The 25,976-nt window shown below is 44.8% G+C and overlaps 1 protein-coding gene across 1 annotated transcript; it reads right to left on the minus strand.

Annotated features, from left to right (window-relative positions):
• Positions 1 to 4,672: 4,672 nt before the first annotated feature.
• DRGX (dorsal root ganglia homeobox) lies at positions 4,673 to 20,907 on the minus strand (the record flags this gene model as incomplete). Its single annotated transcript, XM_084209891.1, has 6 exons — positions 4,673 to 4,938; positions 14,662 to 14,774; positions 15,085 to 15,257; positions 17,760 to 17,861; positions 18,126 to 18,223; positions 20,874 to 20,907. The coding sequence occupies 6 exons, from the start codon at positions 20,905 to 20,907 to the stop codon at positions 4,673 to 4,675; spliced, it is 786 nt and encodes a 261-aa protein (XP_084066017.1).
• Between the last annotated feature and the right edge of the window lie 5,069 nt (positions 20,908 to 25,976).

Raw genomic sequence — 25,976 nt, forward strand, 5'->3', positions numbered from 1 at the left:
GAGTTATGTGCTCAAGGCTCGGGTATCAATCCAGGGCATCTCACTTCCCCTGCTTCACACGCTGCTTCCACCGCACCGCCAGCCAAGCACAGCAGGATCTTTATCGAGCAGAGCTCTTCTAGAGGGAGAATGTGCCACAGCAGCACACCACAAGCATTTCATCTCCATCCCCTGTTCCCCTGTGGTCCACCCAGCAGCAAATGACTTCCTCCCACACTGCGCTGGCTCCTTTCTGCTGCAGGGAAGCAGAAAGCTTGAGTGCACAGCAGAAGTGCAGACTTCGAGACATAGCCCTGCCAGCAGGCTTTTATCCCTGGCCATGACCTGGGATGGGGTTCTCCTCTGGGAAGTGGAGAGGTCATCCCAAATTCACCAAGGGCAACAGTCTGTGGGGAACAGAGAGGAGGGCACTGACTGCAAGAGAGAAGAGTTTAATGGTAAACCAAGATCTGCATGCACATGGCCTTCAGCATTGTTGTAAATAATATTCCTAATAAAGAGCCAATTAGACCAACAATCTCATTACTATCCAGCATGCAGTGCAGGAAGCCTAAAGCACAAGTGAAAACGCATCTCCACATTTCCTGTTGTAATGTACATAGGCACAAGGAGACTTAATTAGATGCATAAGAGGTAACAAGCCTGGAGAGCTGAGAATGGCAGGCAGCTCTAAAAGAAGCCCCACGGTGTGGCACTTTGCAGCAAGCCCCATGAACGACACCCAGCCCAGCGTGTTGTGGTCACCCCACACACGTCCTGAGCACGGGCTCCTGGATGGCCCTGCCAAAGCCTGCCCAGTGCCTGCACCTCCTGGAGCAGGAACTGCAGCGTGGTGATGGCACAAGTGGAGAGTCAGCACCAGGGCTGGAGGCAGGACCATGGGCTTTCCACAGAGCCATGAATGAGGATGCAAGGAAGGTAGGGGATGAGGGGGAGCCTGAGCATTGTGGGTGTTTGTGATTTCTTGAGAAAGGAGCTCAAAATGGGAGAACCTTTGCCAAACTCAAGGAAGAAACCTTGTCACAGTAACCATCCATGCTATGCATGGCTCATACTAGTACAGAAATTCAGAGAAAATTATTTCATAGGATCCAGTGACAATGCAATGAGCTGTCAAAGAAAACGTATTTATCTTACATCCATCCCTTAAACCTTGGGCTTCCAATTTTCCTTCACATAACCAAAAAAATACCATGCAGGCTAGCTTTGGAATAGCTCTCGTGTAAATCATCCCCTTGGGCTTGGGCCTCTCAAGCTGGGGTTCAGCCTGAGTGACTTTTTATAGCTGAGTTATAAACTTTTAAATGCCAGACTTAATCAGAGCTACTGAAATAGCCATTAGAGTGGTTTAAGTGGCATAGCCCTGATATATGACAGCAGAGAAAGTAGGCAGGTGGCTCAGCTGCAGTGGGCAGTCCATCTGGAAGGGAGCAGGGTCTGGTGGGCAGTCCATCTGGAAGAGAGCAGGCTAGAAACAAGCATGACTGAGACACAGGTCTCTGGAGTTTTGCTCTTGCCCTTGTGCTATTGCTGAGTGTCTTCAAGCAAACTCTCTTGGGATGCACTGCCCTCAGCAGCCAGGTCTCAGATCAAAGGCTTAGAGGAAGAGGTGGCTCACCATGCCCTGGTTGCTCCAATATGCTGAGAAGAACATGAATATTCATCTGCCTCCCCTGGCAAACTGCAAGAATTGTAAGAGAATTGGCCTAGGGTTTTACAAGGCATTGTGTACACTCAAAATGCACAAATCAGCCTCATTTTTGGCTAACTTAGAGCAATCACCCACAAAATCTTACTGAATAATTATAATCACAGACACATCAGACTCTGAAGAGCTCAGGCTTAAGGGGGTCTAATGCTGCTTTGCTCCTTACCAGGAGGCTTTGTAAAGCTTTGAGGTCCCTAATTTTGCAAGTTTTGAGACACACAGCAGGTTCCAGCTGTGCATGGGAGAGCCTCCCTCACTCTGCACCATTACTGTGGTCTGAGCAGAACTGGGCAGTCATCAGTGTGAAAGGTGCTTTCACAGAGAAATTGATCCAAATGAAAACAGTACAGGAGCTTTTCAGGGTCTTCTTTCTAAATTTATTCAAGTATTAAACAAACAGAAACTACAGCATGCATCAGATACTTTCCTTTATTGTACAACAAAACTGTGGACTTGTTTGTATTTGCAGCATTTCCAGCAACATCAGGCAGACTTGTCGATGTTATCCAGTTTTGCACAGTCACTAGAGTGTCGCATCATGAATTATTAAATCAGTGCTTCGTGGTAATACATAATTTCTTATCAATTATTCATGCTAATGTGCGTGTAGTTTACTTAATTGTGTTATTGACGATCAAAAGTAATTTCCTGAAAATCCTCAAGGACAGAAAATTTAATCAGCGTAACTACTTTTCAGATGCAATGCTGTTAAGTATTCTTAATTTGCTCAACAATTCACTTATTTATGTACCTTTCTGGAGGAAATACGAGTTTAATCAAACAATTAGATTGAAGAGTTAGTGTACAGAAGGGCTGAAGTTCAACTGAATGCAAGGTAATTATGTTGAAATAAAGTTGGGCCTGCCTCTTTGGACTGGAATATTTTTTTTAGTCTTTTTTTAGGAAGGAGAGAAAAAAAAATTATGATTGGGAATATCACTACGAAACCAGTGATTCTCTCTCCTCCAACCACACCCCACAACAAAGCACAGAGTGATCTCTTTTATTTTGGTGGAAGCACTGTTGCTGTTGTGAAACTAAGCCATAACTTGCAGCCAGAGAAGCCAGCTCCACCCGCAGTTCAGCAGAGCAGCTCCTGGAGATGAAGTACAAAGGCTGCTGTATGTTCCCCTCCCTGCATTAGGACAGTTAAGAATCCCCAGAATAAACACACCGTGTGGCAGAAGTAAAATAAAATTACTCCATTTGATGCATGTGGGCCCTGCCTGACTTTTTGTTGTTCTCTGACAGAAGGACAGACCCAGCAATGCCCTCTCTGCTGGTTCGTGCCCAGAAGACACAAACTCCCTGGTACCCTTGGCTCCTCCACAGTGGTGGTGCTGGGTGCTGCCGAGCGACCCCACGAACCCCAGGGCTCCCACCCTTTGAGTGGGTGCTGACATCAAGCCATGCCTCATGGAAATGAAGGTGTGCACCAGGCAGTATGAAAGGGTCCTGTGAGCCCCACAGAGATCCCAGGTTCTGTGAAATTCATGGGCTGAAATCACTTACATGGAGGAGACAAAATTCTGCTGCCAACCTGACTCAGGAATGCACATCCCCAAACCTGGACCCTGTGAACAGCCAAACAAACCCTGTGCTCAGCACATTTCTGGAGGTCCGCAGGACAATGTGCAGGATCAGAGGTGAAAGGAATCCTTCCACTAGCCTCCATGTTACTTGATCAAAATCTCAGAAAAGTGGTTTCAGCCTGTTCTCCAGGGAGACACCTGTGGACAAGCCTAAGGAATCTGCAAATGGCACCTGGAAAATTCAAGTCCATGTCACTAAGTTTAAATCCTCACTTACAGTTCCCATGGAAAAAACAGTGAGATTAAAACAACTGCTCTTCAGATCTATGTCTGCTTTGCTTTGGGGCGGTTTGGGTGAGAGATGAGACTAAATTTACTAAGGCATCAATTTCTCCTTTGCACTGTTCCCAATCTATAATAATTAGTATCTTTTCATATCTAGATTCATTACAACAAGCTTTCAGTAAATGGAATAGTGTAAATTTGGATGGCATAAAGGAATATCCTTCCAAGCTTTATTTCCTCCTTACTAAAAATAATACATGGAAAAACATATTTGCCGTCTTGCAATGAGGGATTATTTTTGTTTTCCAGTCTCTTTTTCCAAGACAGTGATGTCAAAATACCCCAAGCTTTGTGCAGATCTAGAGACAATTCACTTTCCATTAAATACCAGCATTACTGTTTGAAGCTGTGAATGCCACTCTGAAGTCATGTGTTTTTCATATCTAATGCAGCGAATGGCAAGAGTAATTCATTAATGTTCACACTGAGGCTAGTGCAAGAATTTTAGTCACAAGTAAACTCATTTCAGCAATTTTCCAGTAATCTATGCATGAGAAGTTTCGCTTTCAGAGAAAAGAAAAAAAGAAGAAAAAATTATGAAGATTTTTGTTCTATTTTCTGCTTCTCTTACACCTGGATTGCCTGGGATAGGGTTGGTTGAAGTCAAATGCTTTCAGAAAATAGCAGGCCAAACTGGGATATACCTGGATATTCCTTGCCCTCTGTTGTGAGCGGTGGAGTAAGTGGGTGTGCCTGGGTACATCTCTTTCCCCCAGAACTCACATCTGGAAGTGATATGCTGCTTCCAACCATCCATTTCACACAGGATGGGAAGTTGAGATGCGCAGGAGCAAGCCAGGATCTTTTCGGTGTCCCTGGGATGTATGGGGCAAGGGGGGAATGAAAACAGTTTCACCAAAGTTTCCAAACACAGATAGTGCTGATAAATCAGGGAAATGAACCTACAGTGACACAAGAAAAGCAAGGGTGCATGAAATGCAGCCAAAGAGGCCACTCAGCCGTGCGGGTCCCTGGTGGCCCCATGACGTCCCACTGGGCACGGCCACGCTGCAGTTCACCCCGTGGCAGGGCAGGGCAGGGCGCCGGCGGCAGGGCACTGAGCCGAGGGGCCAGCACCACCCCGCTCTCATACGCTCTTCTCGCCTTCCATGTGCTCCTTGGCGGCAGGGGGCTGCTTGTCCTGGCTGGCCTCGGGGCCGGGCTTGGCGGGAGGCGTGGGGCTGCTGCTGGCGGCGGGCAGCAGGTTGGCAGACTGCAGCACGGCCTCCGAGTGCTCGCGCGCCTTCATGCGCAGCGCGGCCACGCTGGCCGTGCGGTTGCTTTGGCAGCCGTAGGTGGGCAGGAAGGAGAGGCCCATGGGGTCTGGGACGCAGCACGAGCACAGCGGGCTCCCTGGGGAGGAAGGAGAGAAGGCACCGTCACTGCTGGGGAAGGTCACGGAACACATCTGTTCCCTCCATGGTCAGTCTGAAGAGGACAGAGATGGGGTTGATCTTTAGCGGGTACATTGACCTTTAGTGAGTGCACAGGTGTCCTCTGGATCACCAGGGCCAGAAAACCAATTTCCTGTTCTGCTGATCTTTCTGTGAGAAGGATCTTACACTGTGAGTCATCCAGGGTGACTGAGTGCAAGAGGGAAGTAGAGACAGAAGTGAGCAGCAGATCAGATCACACAGTGAAGTTCAGATCACGCATGAGATTTCCTCATAAGCAAGGCTCAGCTCGGTCCCTCCTCTCATATCGAGCTGCTGTTCTGTGGCTGCCATCAGCCCCATGCTGGAGGTGTCCCCTGCCCTCCACCTGCACACTGAGCCTGATCAATGTAGGTGAGTGAGTGTAGGGGTTCTGTCACTGATCTTTGCCTGAAAGATTACAGCAGAGAGAAAGGTGAAAATATTCCACTCGTTATGATGACCTTCTCCTATCGCAATGCAAAATGAGATACTTTCCCTTGGCCAGGCCCCTGCCAACTACTGGCACCATGTCTACCTCCAAGAGTCCATTCTAGCTTTACCCATTCAGTGTCTGTGCTGCTTCAGAGTGACACCTCAAAGAGAACGGCCTCAGAAGTGAGCCAAAGCTACCTGAAGTTGCTGCTGTGATACAGCTTTGGAGTCCCAACAGGAGAGATGGGCCAGAGCATCTCTACCCTATCATTTGAGACATGTGAGGGCTCCAAGCAGGCAGGGGAACACTGCAACACAGATGAAGTGATTACTCTCTCTTGAAGCCAAAACCTTCCCTGCAACCCACTGACAGAGGCAGTCCTCACTCTACCAGCTGCTTTCCAGAGGTTCCTCCTCTGGTTTCTCTTTGATAATGCTCTTGAATTTACTCTTTGGTTAAAAAACCAGACACCATTAATCAGCGTGTTTCCAGGAGGCTACACCAACTCCACATCCTCATGTACACCCCTGCCAAAAGCCCTGTCTTTTGCTGATATGCTACCTTTCAACAAGAAACAGCCCAGCCAACTACTGGCACCCACACATCCTGACACGATGCAGTATCTTCCCCTGATCTTTCCAAGCCAAGGACTTGCTTTAATTTCTGCAGTTAATATTTGAGTTAAATGGCTCATGACTAAGTGATGGAACTAATAACCTACAGAGTTTTACACTTCTGTTCTTGGTAGCAATGGGTCAGCCCCAATCTGCTAGGAATGAAGGCAGACAGTTGTTTGTTTTTAAGATGTTGGCAAGACTTCTCCATAGCAATTGTCAGAGGTTTGTGGTTGCCAGCAACATTCATGAAAAAGTATTCCTTGCATTTCAAAAAAAGGCGTCTACAAAGGACAGCTTATTAATATAAATGGAAAGAACCCTTTTCTCTGGTAATACTTCTGTGATAAAGCATATGATCAGCAGACCAACATTTTCATAGGTCCAGGCATTTAAGCACAAGCAAGCTTCAGCACTTGACTAAAATCCTCTGCTTCTTTTGCTTTTAGCTCTAGGAAGCTCAGTCTTGAATTCTGTGGCTGTTTTGAGCAGGTCAGAAGGAGGGTTTATAATAGAATCTACTCAGTAACACAACTTACTGTTTTTGCCACCAACAGCCACACCCATAAAGTAATTTTTTACCCTGTTGAATCACAGCCACTGCTTTAACAAGAGGGAGGAGAAGCCCTTCAGAGTCCCTGTAGTGTGCAGCGGGTCTTTTGCACCATGTCCCACTATCTTCAGAGGGAAGCTGGGAGGCTGCAGGAGCATCAGCTGCCTTTGCACTGCTGCTTTCTATCACAAACTGAATGAGGCTTTCAAACAGAGCTGTTCAGCTCCCAGGCTGAGGGGAGGGCTGGCCTGCAGAGCCTAATGCAGGACTGGGCACAGGCATTGCTTAGTGAGAGGTGGGGAGAAGTGGAAAGCAGTCTTCCCCTTTTCAAAAAAGCAGGAATCGGCTCCATTCCCTAAGAATAATTTTCATTCCATTGTTAGAGGAATAAAATATTTATCAGTATTCAGTACCAGCCTAAGATCTTTACTTAATAATTTGCCCTGATATTACCTAGTGGCTCTGCAACCTGGGGGTGCAGTTACCTGTGGTGGAAACAAAGCTATCTCTAGCAATAATTCACCCATAAACCATTCCTTTCATTTCCACTGATGTTAAAATACTTGCAAACAGCTCACACATGAAAAAAAGTAAAGTAAAAAACATCATTTGCTCCAGGGTCCAGCTAGAATAGAGGAGAAAAGGATTTAGCCCTGTTCCTTTTTAATGCATGTTGTAAAGAAGATTGACTCTACCTTACAATCATCTGAATCTGCAGATAATAAGTCCAGTGAAATGTACTGGACTTTGTCAGCACAAAGCCAAGGCAAACAATGGGACACTCAGGAGTCCAAGGTCTCCACCTTCCCATCAGTCAGCCCACAATCTCCAGAAAAGTGACAATGACCAAGACACAGGCATCCATATATAGCAGGCAGCAGTAGTTTTTAATATCCTATTTGAGTAGCCCTGAGCCCACAGAAAGGAAGGAACGTTTCCTACTTATTTCAAATCTTCAGAGGACGTCAGGCATCCAGCTCCTACCAAAATAAGTGAGGGTTCAGCCATCAGCCCTAGATCTTGATGCAACCCCCACCAACATCTATGGCAATCTGAGATTAGTTTGTCAGGATTTGTATCAAGATGCTGCAATACAGACAGGGTACTGTTTGCTTTCTTTCAGAAACTTACTGCCTTCTGTACACAAAATTAAAATACACAATTAGATTTCCATTAACTTACAGCAAATTCTGCTGGATTGATCTGAACCTCCTTCTATTCCTATATGAGATCATACTTTAAATGCCCAGCCTGAACATAAATACTTAATGTAATAAATACAGTCTGAAATATTTGATCCACTTGGCAGTTTAATTGATCTACTACAGAGACTGACAGGAAAAATTAAATTAGTTTTGTCTTGTCTCTGCCAACATCACATTTAAATTGTAACAATATTTGATCTACACTTTTCGTTGTGGACTCTTTTGTGCAGTTCTGTGGTTCAGTTTAAGGTGGGAAGAGAGGGATAGGAGTGGAGCACATGCTGATACATAAACATCAATATAAATTTTTAAATATGCATTTTGTGTTTCAAGTCAAGGGCTTAAAGAATTTAATAGGTAGTCTTTCCAAAAGGCAAACTCCACATTCCTTTCCTCTTTCATTATTTTTGCATATCAGCATTTGATATGGACAGATGAATTACAATCTGACATGGAGGGAAGGAGAGAAAAAAATTCCATTTAAAACCCTCATATATCAATGCATGATATATAATTTTCAGAGAAAATATTATGTTTGATTTAATTATTGTTATCTTCTCATGATAGTCACATTGGTTTTCTTCAGCTCTAATCCCTTTCATGAGGATTGGAAAGTCAACAACAATCTCAAGCTCGTAGTGTTGATTACCAGTGGGAGCTCATTTAGTGGGACCTCCCTCTTGCACTTCACAGATGACACCAACATTCTGTCAATTAAAGCCTAAGCCAAAAGTAGGAAACATAGAAGTGGCTTTATCCAAATCTTCTGGAGCTCTGAATCAGGAAGTTCAGAACAAGAAAAGCATGAATTCAATCCTGAAATGGAGAAGCATCACATGGTTCCAGTTAAATTTGGGGTAGCCTCAAGGCTGCTGGAATTATACTAGATGGTTTCTCCTTCTGTTGAGAATCTGGTTAAATGTGGAATGTGCCCTGCGCTGCCCAGAGGCTGGAAGAACACTTCAGAGGTCACAGCAGAATCCAAATATTATAATTTCACATCTCCTTGGCTGTGACCCCTCTATGCCCACTGGAAACAACAAAGAGCTGATGATCTGGCTCAGATGTTCCATCATCAGGAGCCTTTTTGTTGAAATAACTCAACACTGGAACTGGAGGATTCCATCCTCCTTTATTTGTGCCAATAGTATTCAACAACAACAACAACAAAAAATTCAGAAGCCAGGACTTGCCTGTTAGGGCAGGAAGGCTGGCAGCAAAGCCCACAAAAAAGCTGGGAGAACAGAACCTGTCCTTTGAATACCGTCAGCTTGGCAACCTCATCAATGGGAACCCCTGCCCAGCCAAGGTCCACTTACCTAATCAAGATTTGTCCTGGAGGAACAAGACTGCATCTATTTCCTACCCCCATGCTCTTAGGGCTCCAAGTACCTGTGTATTTCCTAGTGAAAAAGCCCAAAAATCTCTACCTGTGAGGTAGGGCAGTGCCAGAGCTGGGGACCTGTGATATGGGAATCAAAATAATTTTCTCAATGTGCATGCATCTGCAGCAAACTAAAGAAATGTTTTAGATTCTCTGAAGTCAAGAGTGGCAGATAAACTAAGAAAAATGCCAATCAAACCCACTTTATATATTGGCTGTGTTACATCAGAAAAGTCAGTAAATCCATAATCAAGAATGACACTGAAAATAAAAGACCCTAAGAGTTTTATTCCCATTCCCCAGTCTTACAGGAAACAGTGGAGCTTCAGTTCAGTAAACAACCAGTTCAAGGGTGAATCAGGTCCTTGAACACTTCTTTCATAGCCTTGGCAATGGGAATTGCCCAACGGAACTGAACAAATTCCCTCCATCTTTCCATAACAGAAATTGAAATGTAATGGACGGGCAGTTCTAGTTATGTTTTAGGGGTTTTTTTTCCTGGATACTGCAATTAAGCCTCCCTAATATGAACAGCAACCACAGCAGCAGCAAACCATAAAAGAGCCTAATCAACAGTGGCCTGCAATACCCATTTGGATGTGCATAATACAATCGTGCTTCTCTCTCAGCGGTGCGGGGGTGCCGTGAAAACCAACTGAGCTATAACTTGCACAGAGAAGAGCTGTGGGTGAATTATGAAAGTAATTCCCTGGCAAGTGTAATTATTTCTCTCCTCATACACTTCACTCATCACGGGTCTGGGGAAATTTCAGCGGAACGCAGCAGACACACTCTTGGCCTCAGCCACCAGAATGGTAGAACACATCCGCTGAAAAACGGAGATTCTTGTTTACACCCATTAATAACATCTTCTGCATTAATGAATTGCATTCATGCTGTCATCCATTAAGAAGGTACTTTGAGGTCTCTCTCTGCACAGAACACTAGCTTCTCCAGATGACTCTATAGTTACACAGCCCATAAATAAAACAAGTATTTTCCCTTCATCTTTGAGGTCTGCAATTAAATCTACTAAATGGACTGCAGATGCCTGGCTTACAGTAAGTGTTTCATCTTAGAAGATCATGGAACTGTCGAAGTCACCACAATGAAGTAGCATAGTTGTCAAATCAGGGCAATTTCAGAGAGTAATGAACATCAGAAATTTCATCTCTGTGAGTCAACCTTTTTCCTCATTATGGCTAGTGGTGAAGTACTAAACCCCTGAAGTAGGAAACAGTGTATACCCTAGAAATCATGACATTGTGCTAATTTTTCAAATGAGGAATTGTATTTCCTGACAGAATAGTACATAGGGAGATGATACAGTAGCTAACAGATGTTTGCTATTGAGTACAGCCTCCAATGTGCTAAACTTCAGAGAGACAGGAGAAGGAAAAGGTCTGTTGTATAATTGAACAGAGAATATTCAATAGAAACAGAAAAACTGTCCAGTGATAATATACTCTTCTCTGGAAAAGTCTATATTCTGAATAACAGTTTTCTTTGCATAGTATAGCCATCCCATTTTATTAAGAGAACATCCTGTGGTGCCAATATCCTCACCTTGATGGAAAAAAAAAATCTCAGTTTCAGAGACAGCAGAGTTCATGGGACATAGTGCTTAGGGAAAATAGCTTTCTTCTCATTCATCAGAGCACCTGGTCTCACACTCCAACAATATCCCCATATCCTAGAAATGGCACATGGGGGGTCCAGAGCCACAAGAGGCAAGCCTAGCAAGCACTTCACATTCTATCCAAAAGCAAAATTGCAGTCTTAGTCCCTGCCCCAGACTAAACTGTCTTAAGATTTCCTATATCTTGTAGACCAGCTTCACCCTCAGCTATTACATCCTTATACTACAAATTAGATCCCAGAACCTTGTGGCTTAAGCACTTTATGTAGCTTTGGAGACCTGGGTCTGGAGCCAAGCAGTCAGAGAAAGAGAAAGAGAGGTATTGGGGTTTTTTACTGAAGATGAAGAACTCTCAGATGACAGAATGAAAATGGTCCCTGAGAGCATAAAATAATTATTAATTACTTACATCACCATCATCACTTGTTTTTCACTGTATTGATTTTGTCTCCTTCTAAAGCATCAGTCAAATATTATTCACCAACAGCAGCAAAGTGTTGTCCCACAAGTCCAAACAAACACATCTTGTCTCCTCAAAAGAATAAGAAAACAACCTACACTTCCTAGTAGAACCTGATGTGCTGAGAGCGCTCATTTTTTTGCAGGCAGTTCTTATGGCTGTACTGAAGAGTGTGATTCCCTTTACTGGCCAGGATTGTTCTCCCAATGGTGGGAATATTTATCTGTTTACAAGATCCCCATAGAGGAGCTGAATTTGGTTTGACACTTGCATAGAAGAAAGCAGGGCCGTGCATCCTCTCATAGTGAAATAATGCTTTGATTCTGGAGCAACTATTTTGCTTTCAAAAGCACAGAGAATTCCTGGTAATTTCAAAGCATGGCTGGCACAAGAAAATACTGGGAAGACCCCTCAGTCATTTCACTCTTCAATAAAACTTGCAAAATTTTGGAAAACCTTTCTACTTGCTGGGTTTTCCCTTATCCAAACAATCCAAAAAATAAGCAGCTCATCACTTTATGCCCTGAGCTGAGTTTTATGGGATTTGTGTGACATAAAGTCCTATGTCTCCAGACCAACTGTGGCAGGGTTCTGGCATAATTTCTGCAGCAAAATGCAACTGGATTTTCAAGGGAGGGGCTTAAGTTCCTTAATCAAGATGTGTAAGGACATATACTATTGCTCACATGCACACAGCTCCTGTCTCAAACGGAAATGAAAAGAGAGTCAAACAAACTGAACCGAGCATGTGACAGTCACATTAAGGTTTTGTGAACACTGTGTCTCTCCCTGTCCTTTCCTTCCTTCTCACAACCATTATCTTTTCCTCCAGACTGACACAAGTTTGGTTGTGCTCTCAAATACACTGGTTTAGATGAAACATCATTTACCTGGGGTTTCCTTACCAAAGAAAAGCAAACTATGCATTAGGCCTGTGATATCTTTGGTCCACTCAGAAGATCTAGAGATTGCCCTGGTCACCAGTTAACAGGACCAAACCCAGTGACTGCTCTGCACAGCCCTACCCCAGCCCAAGTGAATTACTCTGAAGAAATGGGGAAAGAGAAACTTGTGGAGATGAGCCAAGGAAGGAGGACACAATACTCCATATATCAATGCCACAAGAGAGATGGTACAATTAATCTCTTCTTGTATATATCAGATTTGGTCCCTCATATAATGAATGATAAGTTCTTCCCCCTCAACTCCAAAGCCAGAATTTGACATTACTAAGACCTAGCAGCAGAGCTGGCAGCAGGAGAAGAGCTCTCCTCAAAGCAGCAGCTCAGACTACCAGTCCCTTGCCAGGAGAACAATACCCTGACAGGCACACACAGCTCCTGGTAGGTGCATACACAGATGCACAAATCTGTAACTGCATTTCATAAAATCAAAATATACTACTTTATCCCAGTTCCCTTGCATGACCTAGAGATTTCTAGTGCCAGGCAAGAAATATAAAGCAGACATTTCAGGAATGAACTGCATGTCTAACTGACAACATTCACCAAGGCAGTATGCAGGCATCTGATACATGACTATTCCTATACAAATTGTATAAATAAAAAAATCTCTATTTACATTTGGGCCAGTTTTTCAGGGACACTGTCTCTTAGTCTGGGCAACTGACTATTTAATATCTATGAAAAATTCAGGAATAGAACTTTATCTGCCCCTAGGCTGTAAATCTTCAATCAAGCAAAAAAAGAGCAGATTATTCATTTCTCAATTTATTGGCTAAGCTGTAAAATCAAAGAAAAAAGTAACAGGAAGTTTTCTAAATAAATAAAACTAAAAGCAAACAAACACCACCACCACCAACAACAACAACAAAAATCCAACCCCAAACAAAAAAAACCCAACCAGCTAAAAATACCAACCCCTCACAGCAATATTTTAATTTTTTTTTTATTTCATTTTGCTTGTCTTTGTTTATTTAGGTAATTTTTTCTTAAAAATTTAACTACATTTAAACATTAAAATAGTGAGAACACATATTGATGCATTTAATTTAAAAATGTTTGAACATTAACTTTAAGGATAAAGCTCCCTTTACTGTCATCAAAATTATTCACTGAACACAACCCTATTTCCACACTTTTCAACCTGTCTGGGATTACAGTTATTAATGAACAATTTTTTGCCTGAAAAACTTCAGCTTATCTACTCCAGAGAGGCTTCCCAATGGAAAAAGTCAAAAATTGCTACCCCAAGACTTCAGTAGCAGAGATCAAGAGGACTCAGGCACTCTAAACAGCTGCTGCCCACCTACAGGTGACAATAAGCCTTTAAGTTTTAGGGTTCAAGTCACACCCATGTGTCCTTTCTTGATTCAGAATTCCAGGTCCCACACCTACCAAAAGAGCAGAAACTTTGTGGTGTGTCTGGCTTCAGCTTTTTTTGAAATACAGGAGGGAAGGGGGTGCAGGGGGCAGGACACTGGACTTAACTCGGGAGTTCCAGACGTTTGCTCCAGGAATATCCCTTGGCAATGCTGATTTAACTGGGAATGCAGGGAGCAGGAGGTATGCTAGAGAATACACTGAGATGTTTTAGAGACATTTTTCTTTATAGTGAGGGGTCTTTAACTGAGAAACTTTCCTCACAAGTTCTTGCAGCACATTGGGACACAGTAAATGTATGTGCCTCTTTGTGCTTGGCACTGCTATGAGGCTTTGCATCCTATAAATCTATAAATTGAATTCATCCTGCTTACACTCTTAGTCTTATAAATTGTTAGACTAAGAACAGCTAATGGATGAGTAGGTGATTTATTTTTAAAAGTTGCATACTGCTGCTGGAAACTGAAAGTATATAGACACGGGATGTACCCTTCCTGAAGCCGGGGTCCCAGGTAATGAGGAATTACTTTGTATCCTCCCCTGTCCCCAGGAACATGCTTTATTCAAGTTCTCAAAGGGGACCTACTGTCCAAGAAGAGAAAGGTCTGGATTGTGCAGAGTTGCACTGCAAAGGAAACCACATGCAAAGAGCGGATGAGGCATCAGTAATGGTGCCAGGTACTACATAATGCAAAAGGATGTATATAACTAATTTAGTAGAATAAATTTTAAAAAAAGCATATGCAACAAAAACTCTAAAGGAGCAAACTCTACCTGTCTTACTCCTTCAGAGAAAACCTGACCTCACAAACGTAGCTGTCAGAGTAAAATGAAGGAGTTTTGCCACAAATGATGCTGCTACAGGAGACTCACTTCGGTATGTGCAGCACCGGTCAGTGCAAATACTGCCAATCTACACAGACACAGGGATCTGCCATTTCCCAAAGGTTTCCTCACAGAGGGCAGTGGGACCATGCCACTTAGCTTGAAAGGGATGCTCTTTGAGCTTGCTCCCAAGTAAAGTCATTTACCTTTTAGAGAGGCGACATGGGATAAAGCTTGTGCATAGGTGGCTGTGTTGAGAAGAGTCCCCGGCAGGCAGGAAGGGAAGAAAGGTCCTGTAGGACCCACTGCTCGGCTCAGGCTGATGGAGAAAAGTAGACAAATTCCTTACAAAACCAGAACCAGCTGATTCCATTTGTGCATGCACTCAAACACATTGGTGTCTCAGCACACAACTAGATGTGACTGAGGCTGGACAACATCAGTCTCCCACAGCCACCAGCTCCTCAGCTTCTCCACAGGGAACAGTGGATTGCACAGAAAACACCTCATTTTCTAAAGATGATGCCTCTAGGTCAAGGCATAGCAGCAAGTCTGTATGCACATACACACATATGAGGCATTCTGGCCCCACAGACAGGCAGGCAAATGATATCATGCATTACTCTTACCTCTGCTGGATCTCCAGACCCTCTTTTTTATTCCTGGTTTGATCTGTTGGAGAAGGGGAATTTAAATTCCTCGCAGGAGGTGCCACCTCAGCTATGGTTTCCTTAGAGCCCTCTTGGTCAGAAGCACCCCTCTCTGTTTTTCTCCATTTAGCCCTTCGATTCTGGAACCAGACCTGGAGCGGGAGAGCAATCCTAGGTGAAAACCATGTTTAGCCAAATGTGAAGCAAGGAGATTTCACTGTTACTCCAGTGAAATCTGTCATTTAGTAGCTTGGCTGAATCTTCCTCTTATTTTATATCCCCATTGCTATTCTAGTTGAGTCATAGGATGGAATTTGTATCTGTAATATTTCTCCATCTGGTAAATAAGCCACAAATGTCTAAAGACAATCAAAAGGCACATCACAACAAAAATTTAGGGTTAAATACATATCTAAGCACACTGATGAAAACATATATAAGTCTTTAAATCAGCTTCTGCTAGAATCAGAGAGGTCAGAAGTGAAAAAGTGTGGATCTAGCCATCTTATCTAGCCCATTTTCTGGAGAGGGCTGATACTGGCTGTTCTTCCTCTCATAGCCAGTCTGCTTTCAGAGGACTCAAAAGCAGATAGGTACTAATTTTGGAACATCATTCTGCAGTTTAATAATGCTGTCATGCAACTGCCCCACCTCAGGCCACATTATGAATTCAGAATAGAACACCAATTTCCAAACCATTTTTTTTCCTCCCCATATGCAAAACAAATATTCATATTCTTGATTTTTTCAGATGGCTATTAGTCTAAAAACTTTTTTTTCCTATTAACCTTGGAGCTGATATGCTGAAAGGAGGATGTTTAGGGTGGGAAATTCCAAGCCTCTCTTGAGGTCAGGAAATCCACATTTTAATACTGAATTCAAGTATAGGCGAGATTGTTGTTATTATTATTCTTCTCCTTCTCCAATTCCATTTTAGTTAGCTGCCTTTTAATTGCATGTATCAGCAAACATTGAATAATGATTTTATCTATATTCTAAATTTAGAGCAGTTAAATGCAAAGCAAAATGCAGACACTTTCTTGTGTCTTAATTGAATGAAGGTCACAGCTATAACAATATTTAATTGAGCTATTTTTCATTATCATATTTTAATGACTTTGCACTGACAGTTCGCCTGCTTCTGAGGAAAGAGCATGATGAAGTCGTTTATTTCCCTATTTAGTTATTGTTTGACAACATCATCTTCGATTAAGACTCTGCTTTATAGCACATTAATCATATTTGAATGAGCAAGGGGTATAATGTAAACATATCTCCCATCCTCTGTGTTTCCCCATGTCCCTGCATGAAAGCAGGCTAAACAAATGCTTGCATCTATTGTCTGTTTGCATAATAGCCAACAACAAGGCTAAACACCAGTCCTCAGCAATCTAATTGTCACCACCCCTATCTCACCCTTGCACCTTTCAGGAAGAAGTTATGATCTTCCACTTCTGAATGCTCAATAATTGTCCCATTTATCTCAATTTGCAGTTCAGTCTTTAGGCACCAATAGCCAAAATGGCATTTTTTATTATTTTTTTAAGCCAGTACCTACAATGCAGTGGTAAAAGGAGATTTTCATTTCCAAATAATAATCAGTTTAATTTGCCCGCATATGACCAATGATTCATGTTCAGATTTAATAATCAGGATCACATAATCTGATTATAGGAGAAATAATTTGTTTACAATCCCCAATTTACTGTGGTGAATTCCATTATCTCTCTTCAGCCATTGGGTTTTAAGAGATACTAACATGACCCTAGGGAACAAAAGGCAAGCTATTATATTTCCTACAATTAGATCTTTGCATAGTCTTAACCCCAAGCACCTAAATTAAAAAAAAATAGAAGAACACCGTGCAGAAAAAGCCCCGTAAATAAAAATGAATGCATAATTATGTTCAAAAAATGGTTTGCAACTCTGTTGTGGATGCCTGAAGAGTTACAGGGATCCATCCCTGATGACTACAGGACTGCTTCTCTTAGCAGAGCATGTACACATACATATACACTGGATATGGAAAAACAAACATATGGAAAAAGAAAAGAAAAAAAAAAAACAAGGAAAAAGGTGAAGAGAGGAAGGGCTAGAAAAGTGTGGCTGTGGAAAGAGTAATCATGGCCAATGGTATTTATTGGATCATATTAAAGATGTGGGAATTGCTCTGCAGGCTCTTTATCTGCCTAAATTAAGTGTTTAGAAAGAAGGCAAAAGGGAGAAAAGTTGAAGGGGTGCAGAAGCTTTCTTCCTGGCAGCTGGGCTCCCTGCAGTTGACTAACCCCACTGCTCAACAGTGGTCATAGTTGCTTTGGAGAATCACGTCTCAGCTCTTTTCTCTGCACCACGCCCCCCCTCCAAAAGCAAGGAAATGGATGTGCATTGATGTAATTTAGTACCTTGGAGACGCGGACAAATTAGTGTAGAACATTATCACTAGTTAATTATGAATGACCGATTAATCAACCTAATCTAATATTCCACATTATGTTGATGTTATTAAAGTGCATCATGAAAATGACAGATCGTCTTCATTTGCGTTCTTTGGCCAAATGTGCACTCTGCAGTCATGATGTCAAATAAAAAAAAAAAAATTAAAAAAAGTTTGCCAGTTTGAATATCCGAGTTAAGTAATTCCCCAGGATGTTTACCTGCACCCTGGCCTCCGTGAGGTTGATTTTCAGAGCCAGCTCTTCCCGAGTGAACACATCGGGGTAGTGGGTTTGAGCAAAAACAGCTTCCAGGGCCTCGAGCTGATGGAGGGAAGGAGAGCAGAGATCTGTGAGAGACCCGTGAGGATCCGGCCACCCCACGGGGTGTCTGCCAGGCACGGATGAGGAAAACGGGGCCACTGAGGCAGCGGGGCAGGCGGGATGGGCTGGCACGGCACAGGGCGAGCAGGAAGGAGGCTGGGAGCTGGCAGGGAGCAGGCATGGGGGAGGCAGGGAGCAAGTGTGGTGCAGGCAAGCAGGGGGAGTGGGTGCCGAGGCCAGGGACAGAGAGAAGCAGGCTCCTACCTGCTGCAAGGTGAAGGTGGTGCGGTTGCGGCGCTGCTTCCTTCGCAGGAACCCGTCGTCGAAGTCGCCGGCGGAGTGACCTCCGAAGGGGGCAGCGCCTGCGGGGAGAGCCGCGTTAGGGGCCGCTGTGCCCCGGGGACACCGGGCCGAGCACGGAGCCGCTCGGGCGGGCAGCGCTGCCCCTGCTCCGCGGGCCGGGGGCTGCTGCGGGCGCCGGGGGATTCTGCCGCCCGGAGCTCACCCCGGCCCGGGAAAGAGCATTTTTCGGGCCATTTGTGTTTTAAAAGAACGAAGAGACGAAGCTTTGGCATAGGCGTGTGGACAGCAGCCGGCAAAGGCCCTGTCCGTCTGCCGGGGGAGCCCAAGGAAGCCCCTGCCCGGCCGAGGGGGTAGCGCGGCCGCTGGCAGGCTCCTCTGCACGCACCCGCGGGAGCGGCCGAACCGGCCCCGTCCGCTCGCCCTGGCTTCTGGAGGAGAACTTGGGCACGGCGCTCGGTGCAGCCCAGCACCGGCGGCTCGGCCACGGCTGAACCGCCGGGAGTCGGTAGCAGGGCTGGGGGAGGCCGCCCTGCCCTTCCGCGACCGGCGTTCGAGGGCCCGACTGGAGCACCGGGGGTTTGTCCCCAGACGGAGGTCGGGAGAGGGCAGATGGGCCACCGGGATGCGAACCACGTCCCATGGAGCGGACCCCGGCCTTGCGGCTCCCCCCACCATCCATGCGAGCCCGCGTTGAAATGGGTCACTCCCTTTCTGTTGGCTGACAAAACAGGCTAAAAAAACACAAACAAAACAAAACAGACCAAAAAACCACTCAAAGCTTAAACCAAAGCAAAAAATAAGGCCAAAGAAATCAACCCCAAACAAAAAAAAAAAAAAAAAAAAAAAAAGAAAACAAAAAGAACTCCAAACCAAAACCCACAAACTAGCAAACAAAACCTAACCAAAATAAACCCTCACAGAAAAGAAAAATACCTGAAACCCCAGAAGTGTTTCTGAGTGTCCCCGTGACCCCACTCGCAGACCTGCCCCTGGAGCACCCTGAGGTACGTGGGCTGGAGGTCACCGTTCATCTTGCAGCATCATTTGGAAGATAAACACGGCCCCGAGCCCTCTCCTCGCACAGACCTCACACCGTGTGGGCCTGGGAGAAGCTCATCAGAGAACAAAATCCCCCCAGAAAGCAGCCTCTTCCCTGCGGCACCGGCCCCCCCCGGCTGCCCAGAGCTTTTCTGTTCCCCCTTCTTTGGTTTGGTGGTGGGTGGGTGGGGGGGTTTGGACGGAGTTACATCTTTTTTTTTTTTACTTGTGATGCCCAACGCTGTTTGCACCCTTTGGCAGGACAGATCGCCCCTTCCCTCCTCCCCGCTGCTGCCCCAGCCGGGAGAGCGAGGGGCCGGCCCGGACAGCGCCGGGAGAGGCTGCAGCCTGCGGGGCCGCTCCCCGTCTCGGGCGGCCAAACACAGGCACCGGCCCCACGCTGCCCGTGGAGAAACAAACGTAAAGCAAACAAATAAACAAACAAACAAGCAAACAAAAACAAGAGCAGGTTTCCAAAGCCGTCTGCCAAAACCAAACAAACAAAGCCGCCCCAGAGTTCGGTAACACTGGCAGAGGGACCCTCTCACTGTTCTGCCCAGTCCAGCTCCCCTGTCCCGCCCGGAGAAAACTTTGGGGAGTGAATATTCCAGCCGAGATGCACAGACCGGCTTGGGTTCGCCGACCCTGGGAAGCCGTGCTAAAAGAGGGGCTGACCCTCTCCGAAGTGGGATGAAACCGCTGGACCACTTGTCCCGCCAGCGCCGCCGCAGGGAAAGCCCCTTCCCGCCGGGTGATGCCCGTGCAAGGAGCGGGGTGGCCGGGCCAGGGGATTTTACGGGGCCAGGTCTCTTTCCCCGCTGTGCAGCCGCGGGGCACCGGCAGCGCTCGGACACGGCGGGACAGCCCGCCGGGGGCCGGTGCTGCGCGGCCGCGGCTCCGGGGATGCTCCGCGCACTACGAGCAGCAGCCGGAGAGAGCGGGGCAGAGGGCCCTGGGCATCTGCGAGGGTGACACGGGGAAATCCTGAAGGCTGCCAAATTTTAGAAAGGAGATCAACTACAACAACAACAATAATAATAAAAAGTCTAACCAATAATACAAAGAAAAATCATCCTCCCAAATATTTATTTTCCCCCGTTGTTTTTTTTTTTTCTTCTGTTGTACCTCATTTTTCCCCATCCTCCCACAGAATGTTTGCAAAATAGCATTAAAGATTTATGTGGTCCCTTTGGCTGGAGGGAGGAGGCGTGACCACGTCCTGAAAGTGTCCCGATTACAGCCATGACACCAACATCTGTGCTGGGAGGGGAGAAAAGCATCTCTCTCTTAGCCTGAGGCTCAACTGCGGGATCGCTATCCACAGAGGGGAGGCAGGTGGCAAAATGACGGGGGTGGGGGGGTAAAACCAAGCCCTTTCCAGCAGAAATCAAATTAAAAAAAAAAAAAGTCATGCAATCCTTCTTTCCTTCCTGTGACAAGAGGGGAAAGCTAGGAGGGGGGAGGGGGATAGGGTTGTGTTTTCTTAAGGAAAAGGATGCTATTTACTTGTCTCTCTATAAATTTGCATCTTATCCCAGCGCGCATTTGTACGCGACAGTCGCGGCGCAAGTTCGGTCACAGTTTCTCCTTCCGTCCCCAGCGCGCCCCCCGCCCACAGACACCTCGAAGTTCAGCGTTTGTACTTGGGCATCTCTGTGCGACAACACTCACCCTCTAGCTGCGGGGGGCAGTGAAAGTAGAACATGGCCCTGCGGCTGGGTGGGCGCCCGCTGCTCACAGCTGCGAGCCCGACGGCGGCCGGCACCGGGGCCAGCCCGCGGGGCGCGGGGCTCCCGCGCACCCCCCGCACCGACGGACCCGCACCAGCTCCCGAGTCGGGCACCGCGACGCACCGCCGAGGTGCCTCCTGCAGATCTGAAGACACAGAGGGAAAGAACAGAATAGGTGAAGAGCCAGAAGAAAACACCTGAAGAAACCCATTGATAACCCTAAAGCCCACCCCAGAGGAAGAAAATAAAGTAGTGTCTGACCCTGTGCAACGAATTAAAAAGCCAAAGGCAGAAAACTCCGTAATAGGCGTACAGTAATCAGAATCAGCAAAACTTTGTTGTGGGTTTTTTTCCCCCTGCCCAGAATAGCAGATTGTGTCTCTCTTGTTTTTCTGTTTATCTATCCATGCATCTCTATATCTATCCATCCATCCACCTCTATATCTGTATATCTATCTATCTATCTATCTATCTATCTATCTATCCTTATCAAATATTCCTTTATGGAGCAAATAGTTACATAAAGAAAAAAATATGTTCATAGGTAAGATTGAACTGGTTAAAAAAAAAATCTAAATTATTCTGCCTAAATGAAACAGCAATAAAGCCTAAAAGCTGCCTTCTTTTTAAAGCATCCAACACACTGGGAGCCAATGTCCTCAGCAAGAAAAAAAGCCCCAAACAATAATTCAAATTTATATGCAGTCATACTAAAAACAAACAAACAAACAAGCAAAAAATCCAGAAGGTAATATAGTAATCCATACCTAAACGAAACAGAAGTAAAAATCACCGGTAAGGTTTGGGGGTGTTTTGCTTTAGAATAAGGCGCTGTGAGTTGTTGGCTGCAGAGACAGAAGGGCTCTGTGGAGTTCTGGAAGTGGCCAGATGTCTTTATATCTGTCTACAGCATGCTCTGCCTCTCAGCACTTGCCTTTATAATCTCACGCATAATTGGCCTTAATCTGATTATTTCCAGCGCTGTCTACAGTGAGTAACTTGGATAGGTCTATTGGGCCCTACAAATGGCCCACGTGGTGTGCAGAGCAGGGGGGGTGGAGAGGATGAAAAGAAAAAACCGTAATTTCTCAGCAAACGCCAGGAATGTGAACGGCAGCAACACAATCCCATTATTTTCTGAGCGCTGGCGCTCCGGGGCTCGCAGCCCCCTGCGTGTCCCCCCCGCCCCGGGGTGCCCCGGGGTGCGGGCCGGGGGGGGCCCCGCCGCACCGAGCGCTGCCGGAGCGCCGGGTAATTGCTGCCGGATGGGTTTTGGGGGGCCGCTCTGCACACGCCTCGCCTTTCCAAGCGATCGTACCACGGCAAAGTTTGATTTTGTTCGCAGCGAGGGGTCTCTGGATTTATGCTCGCTTCCCGTCTGCAAATGATATGCGGCGGGACCCTTCGCAATTACTTTTAAAATGCATCCGAGACATAGGCTCAGCGGAGAGAGATGGCCCTTGCCTCAGCCCGGGTGAAAATTAGACTTTAAAGTACCCAGATGAAATTTTCAAGTCAGGGACGCGGGATTGGATCAAATCACATAAACTGCAAAAAAAGCAAGTATAATGGCGCATAATTGGTTCTGTAATAGCATTACACAAGGATAATAGCCTGTTATGGCCCCCTGCACATTAAGTGCTTCCCTGGCGTAAAGCCTTTATGATATTAAAGGGGGAATATAATGATATTTTGGTTATTAAATGCGTGTAATTAATTTATGCACCACTGAAAATAAAGTTGGTATTATGACCCACTCAAGATGCATCAGAAGATGTAAGTCAGACAACTGTTGATAAGTTCTGGTGTCTATGTTTCGTCTAGACTGCTGATTTTATTTTGGAACAATTGCTTCTCCGGCAGACTACACAAATTTAATATTTTATAAAGATTGTAATGTTCTGTGCAGGAAGGGCGAGCAAATCTACACAGGCTCTCTTAGATCTGATGGGAGTTTAAAGACAGCACATTCATACCAGAGCAAAAGAGATGGATACAGGCAATACAGGTGCAGAAATAGTGATATTGAAGAGATGATGTCTTTGGAAAGTTGATTCTGTACATACGATCTCATTAAATAAACACTAATAAGCCTTAGAAATATCACCTGCTCTGTCTTTTACATTAGGCATAGATGTGGAAATTCCCCTAATGTATATTCAAGTTGGAGTTATGCTTCCATCCTGTGAAGCATTATTTCAGCAAAGCAAGGCAAAAATTAATTTTACTTGAGATACAAATTGATTTGATCTGATCCTATCTAATCCATTCACTTATAATTTTAGCATAGTAGTAACACATGTAGAAGGTTGTCTTCAGGTGTTTTATATATGTTTACATGTCTACACACACTTTTAGGAATATCTTTGTTTGACAACAGACATTCGCTTATCATCCAGCAAGTCTCTGAGCAGTAAAGTATTCTACAAATTGAGATGGTTTTTACAGCCTCATGCAAGATCAAAGACCAATGCTCTGAATCTGACTGCACTCGATAAACTAGCAGCACAAGCTTTAGGTCAAGTAACTTTAAAAAGAAGGCCATAACCTAGAGGTGCTGCCTGTATCTCTCCTGACAGTCTCCCCCTCCTGAGCTTTAAAATCCACACAGGGCCTGTACTGTAGGATCCCTTTGCACAGAGGCAGATGTGCCTTTTCCTTTTTCTCTGATGTTGGGAAGAGATGAGTGAGATAGTGTTTTATCATAAGAACCCCTAATAAAATAATAATAACTTCATTATGGTGCTCTCAGGCCTTGCTCTAGTCAGGGGGCTGCATTGCTGTTTTGGCTCCAAGACTCACTTTCCCCAGCAGTTTGAAGCCTGCAAGTTCAGCGTATTACAGGAGGGGGAGAAGGCGGGATGGAGCACGGGGAAATGCTCCAGGTCGCTGCTTTTTAAATAGAAGCAAAAGAACCCTGAGCCGGTCGAGACTCAACTTTCTCCCAAGGACCAGCAGCTGCAAAATAAGGAGATAACTAAGCAATATATAATCCCCCACCCCTCGCCAGCTCGGCGTCTGTTTAATTTTAATGCTCGAAACGCGGGGCTGACATAATTAAAAGTTAGCGCTGGGGAGTCCTGGGTGCTGTTCTCGGGCGGACGGAGCCCCGGAGCGGCGGCGCTTCAGCACCACGGAGAGCGCCCGCAGCTCCGGCCCCGGCCCCGGCCCCGGCCCGCCCGCCCCTCCCCGGGGAACGGCTGCCGGCAGAGCTGCTCCTGCGTCCCTCCGTGTCCCCCTGCTGCAGACGCTTTCCTGCCAGTCTGGGACTACAGTGGAAAAAATATGCAGTAAATTGTTTGGGATTATGACTAGCATTTCTCGGATAGTTCCTGTAATCTAGCTACCAAGGGCAAGCACTAAAAACAAGAATGAAATGACGTACAGAGCTACAATATTTCAGGAAAAAAAAAAACCTTCTAATGTAAAGTTCTTAAAGTCTCCTTCATAAACCTAATTTTCATTACTATTATTATTATTACTGCTGTTATTACTGTGACTTTTGTGATATCAATATTAATTACTAGGTCTGCCAGAAAAAGTCCAAATAAGTATTATTTAGGGTAGACACTTAGCTGATCGTGGCTGTCTTAGAGCAGAACTGTTCCAGTGCTGCACACAAACAACTTCTTCTTATATTTCACCCATGAAAGCAAAACCTAGGGCTGAACTGCTGAGCAAAATCTCTGAATGGATGTTTTCCTTGGAAACACTGAGCTTTGAGGGGATCATCCGTAAAACTCAAGGAATAGCTCAGTTTGATGAAATGGCTCTCTTGCCTCTCCATGTCCAAGTGCTTTCTTTCCCGTGATTCTCAATACCTGACCACAGAAAAAGGCTAGCAGCTAAAAGGTTATTTTACCCTAATTCATGTGCAGTAAAATGTATTTTCCAATTAACCAAATTTGCCGATTTGTCCCGCTTGGACACTCTTATAATTTATAATGTAAAAGTGTTCTTTCTTTATCTAAAGACCAAGGTGACTGCTTTTAATTTTCTGTAACCTCTTTACACTTGATGTTCACCAGACTCATAATGTTAATTGGCTTCATATACGGATCATCAGTTTAATGAAGGAATAAATCCTATGTTGCTTTATGTCCCTCTGTTTTAACAATGATTGCTTTAATGAAGAATGTGACGTGTTTGAAATCAAAGCTGCAGGAGACATTAGAGGTTTTTTTTTTTTAATGATGACTGAATTGCTTATTTAAAGCTAAAACCATGAGGTTTTCATATTTCAAAAGCTTTTCTTTAAATAATTTTCCATGGAAGATACTGACACATTCCTCATCAGAGAACTCTTTCTTTGCAATTACAGGCAGGGACTGAGAATAGCACAGTCCTGTAATATAAACACCCCAATTAGGTTATGAAATTATCTCTAAGCTTTTATATCACTGCAGTTTTCATTCAGAGTTTAAGTAAAACTCCCAGTGAGTTATAAGTAGTTATGCCAGCCTAAATCAGGAGTATTTGGGGGTAACTAATAAACCTCTTTGCGACCAACTGTATTTCCACTGTTCATGGGTAGATGAAGAAACTTACAGGGCAGAAAGGATTGTCAGTTCATACACAAAAGCTCTAGATTGCTATAGTCTATTTTTCCCCATGAGAATTTTAGGATTTCAGGAGCAAGGGTAAAATGTAATGAAACATGGACTCATAGAGGTAAGGTGACTGCAAATCAGAGCACCAATTAGGTCAAGCTGGAAAGCAGCAATTAGACCCAACTGCATGTACTAGTTACAGTAGCTACAACAGGTTTAACATGCACAAAGAAAATGAATTCTGGTAATTGAACTTCTATATTCCTAGTCCCATTTATAGTAAGCCTTCCTTCTCTCTCTTCCTTCTGCCTTTAATGGAGACTTCATATACTGGTATGCACAAACTGGTGTATATTTTCTTCTCATTTGAGAGCTGTTGTTAACAGAAATTACATGACCATTAGATAAAGGAACATGCAACATCAGAGAGGAAAGTCTCTAATCAGAACCTAGACAAGGACTAAGCAATCAATTGAATTGGATAGAAATTTCAT

This window comes from Fringilla coelebs (assembly GCF_963513975.1).
Source record: "Fringilla coelebs genome assembly, chromosome: 8".
NCBI lineage: Eukaryota > Metazoa > Chordata > Aves > Passeriformes > Fringillidae > Fringilla > Fringilla coelebs.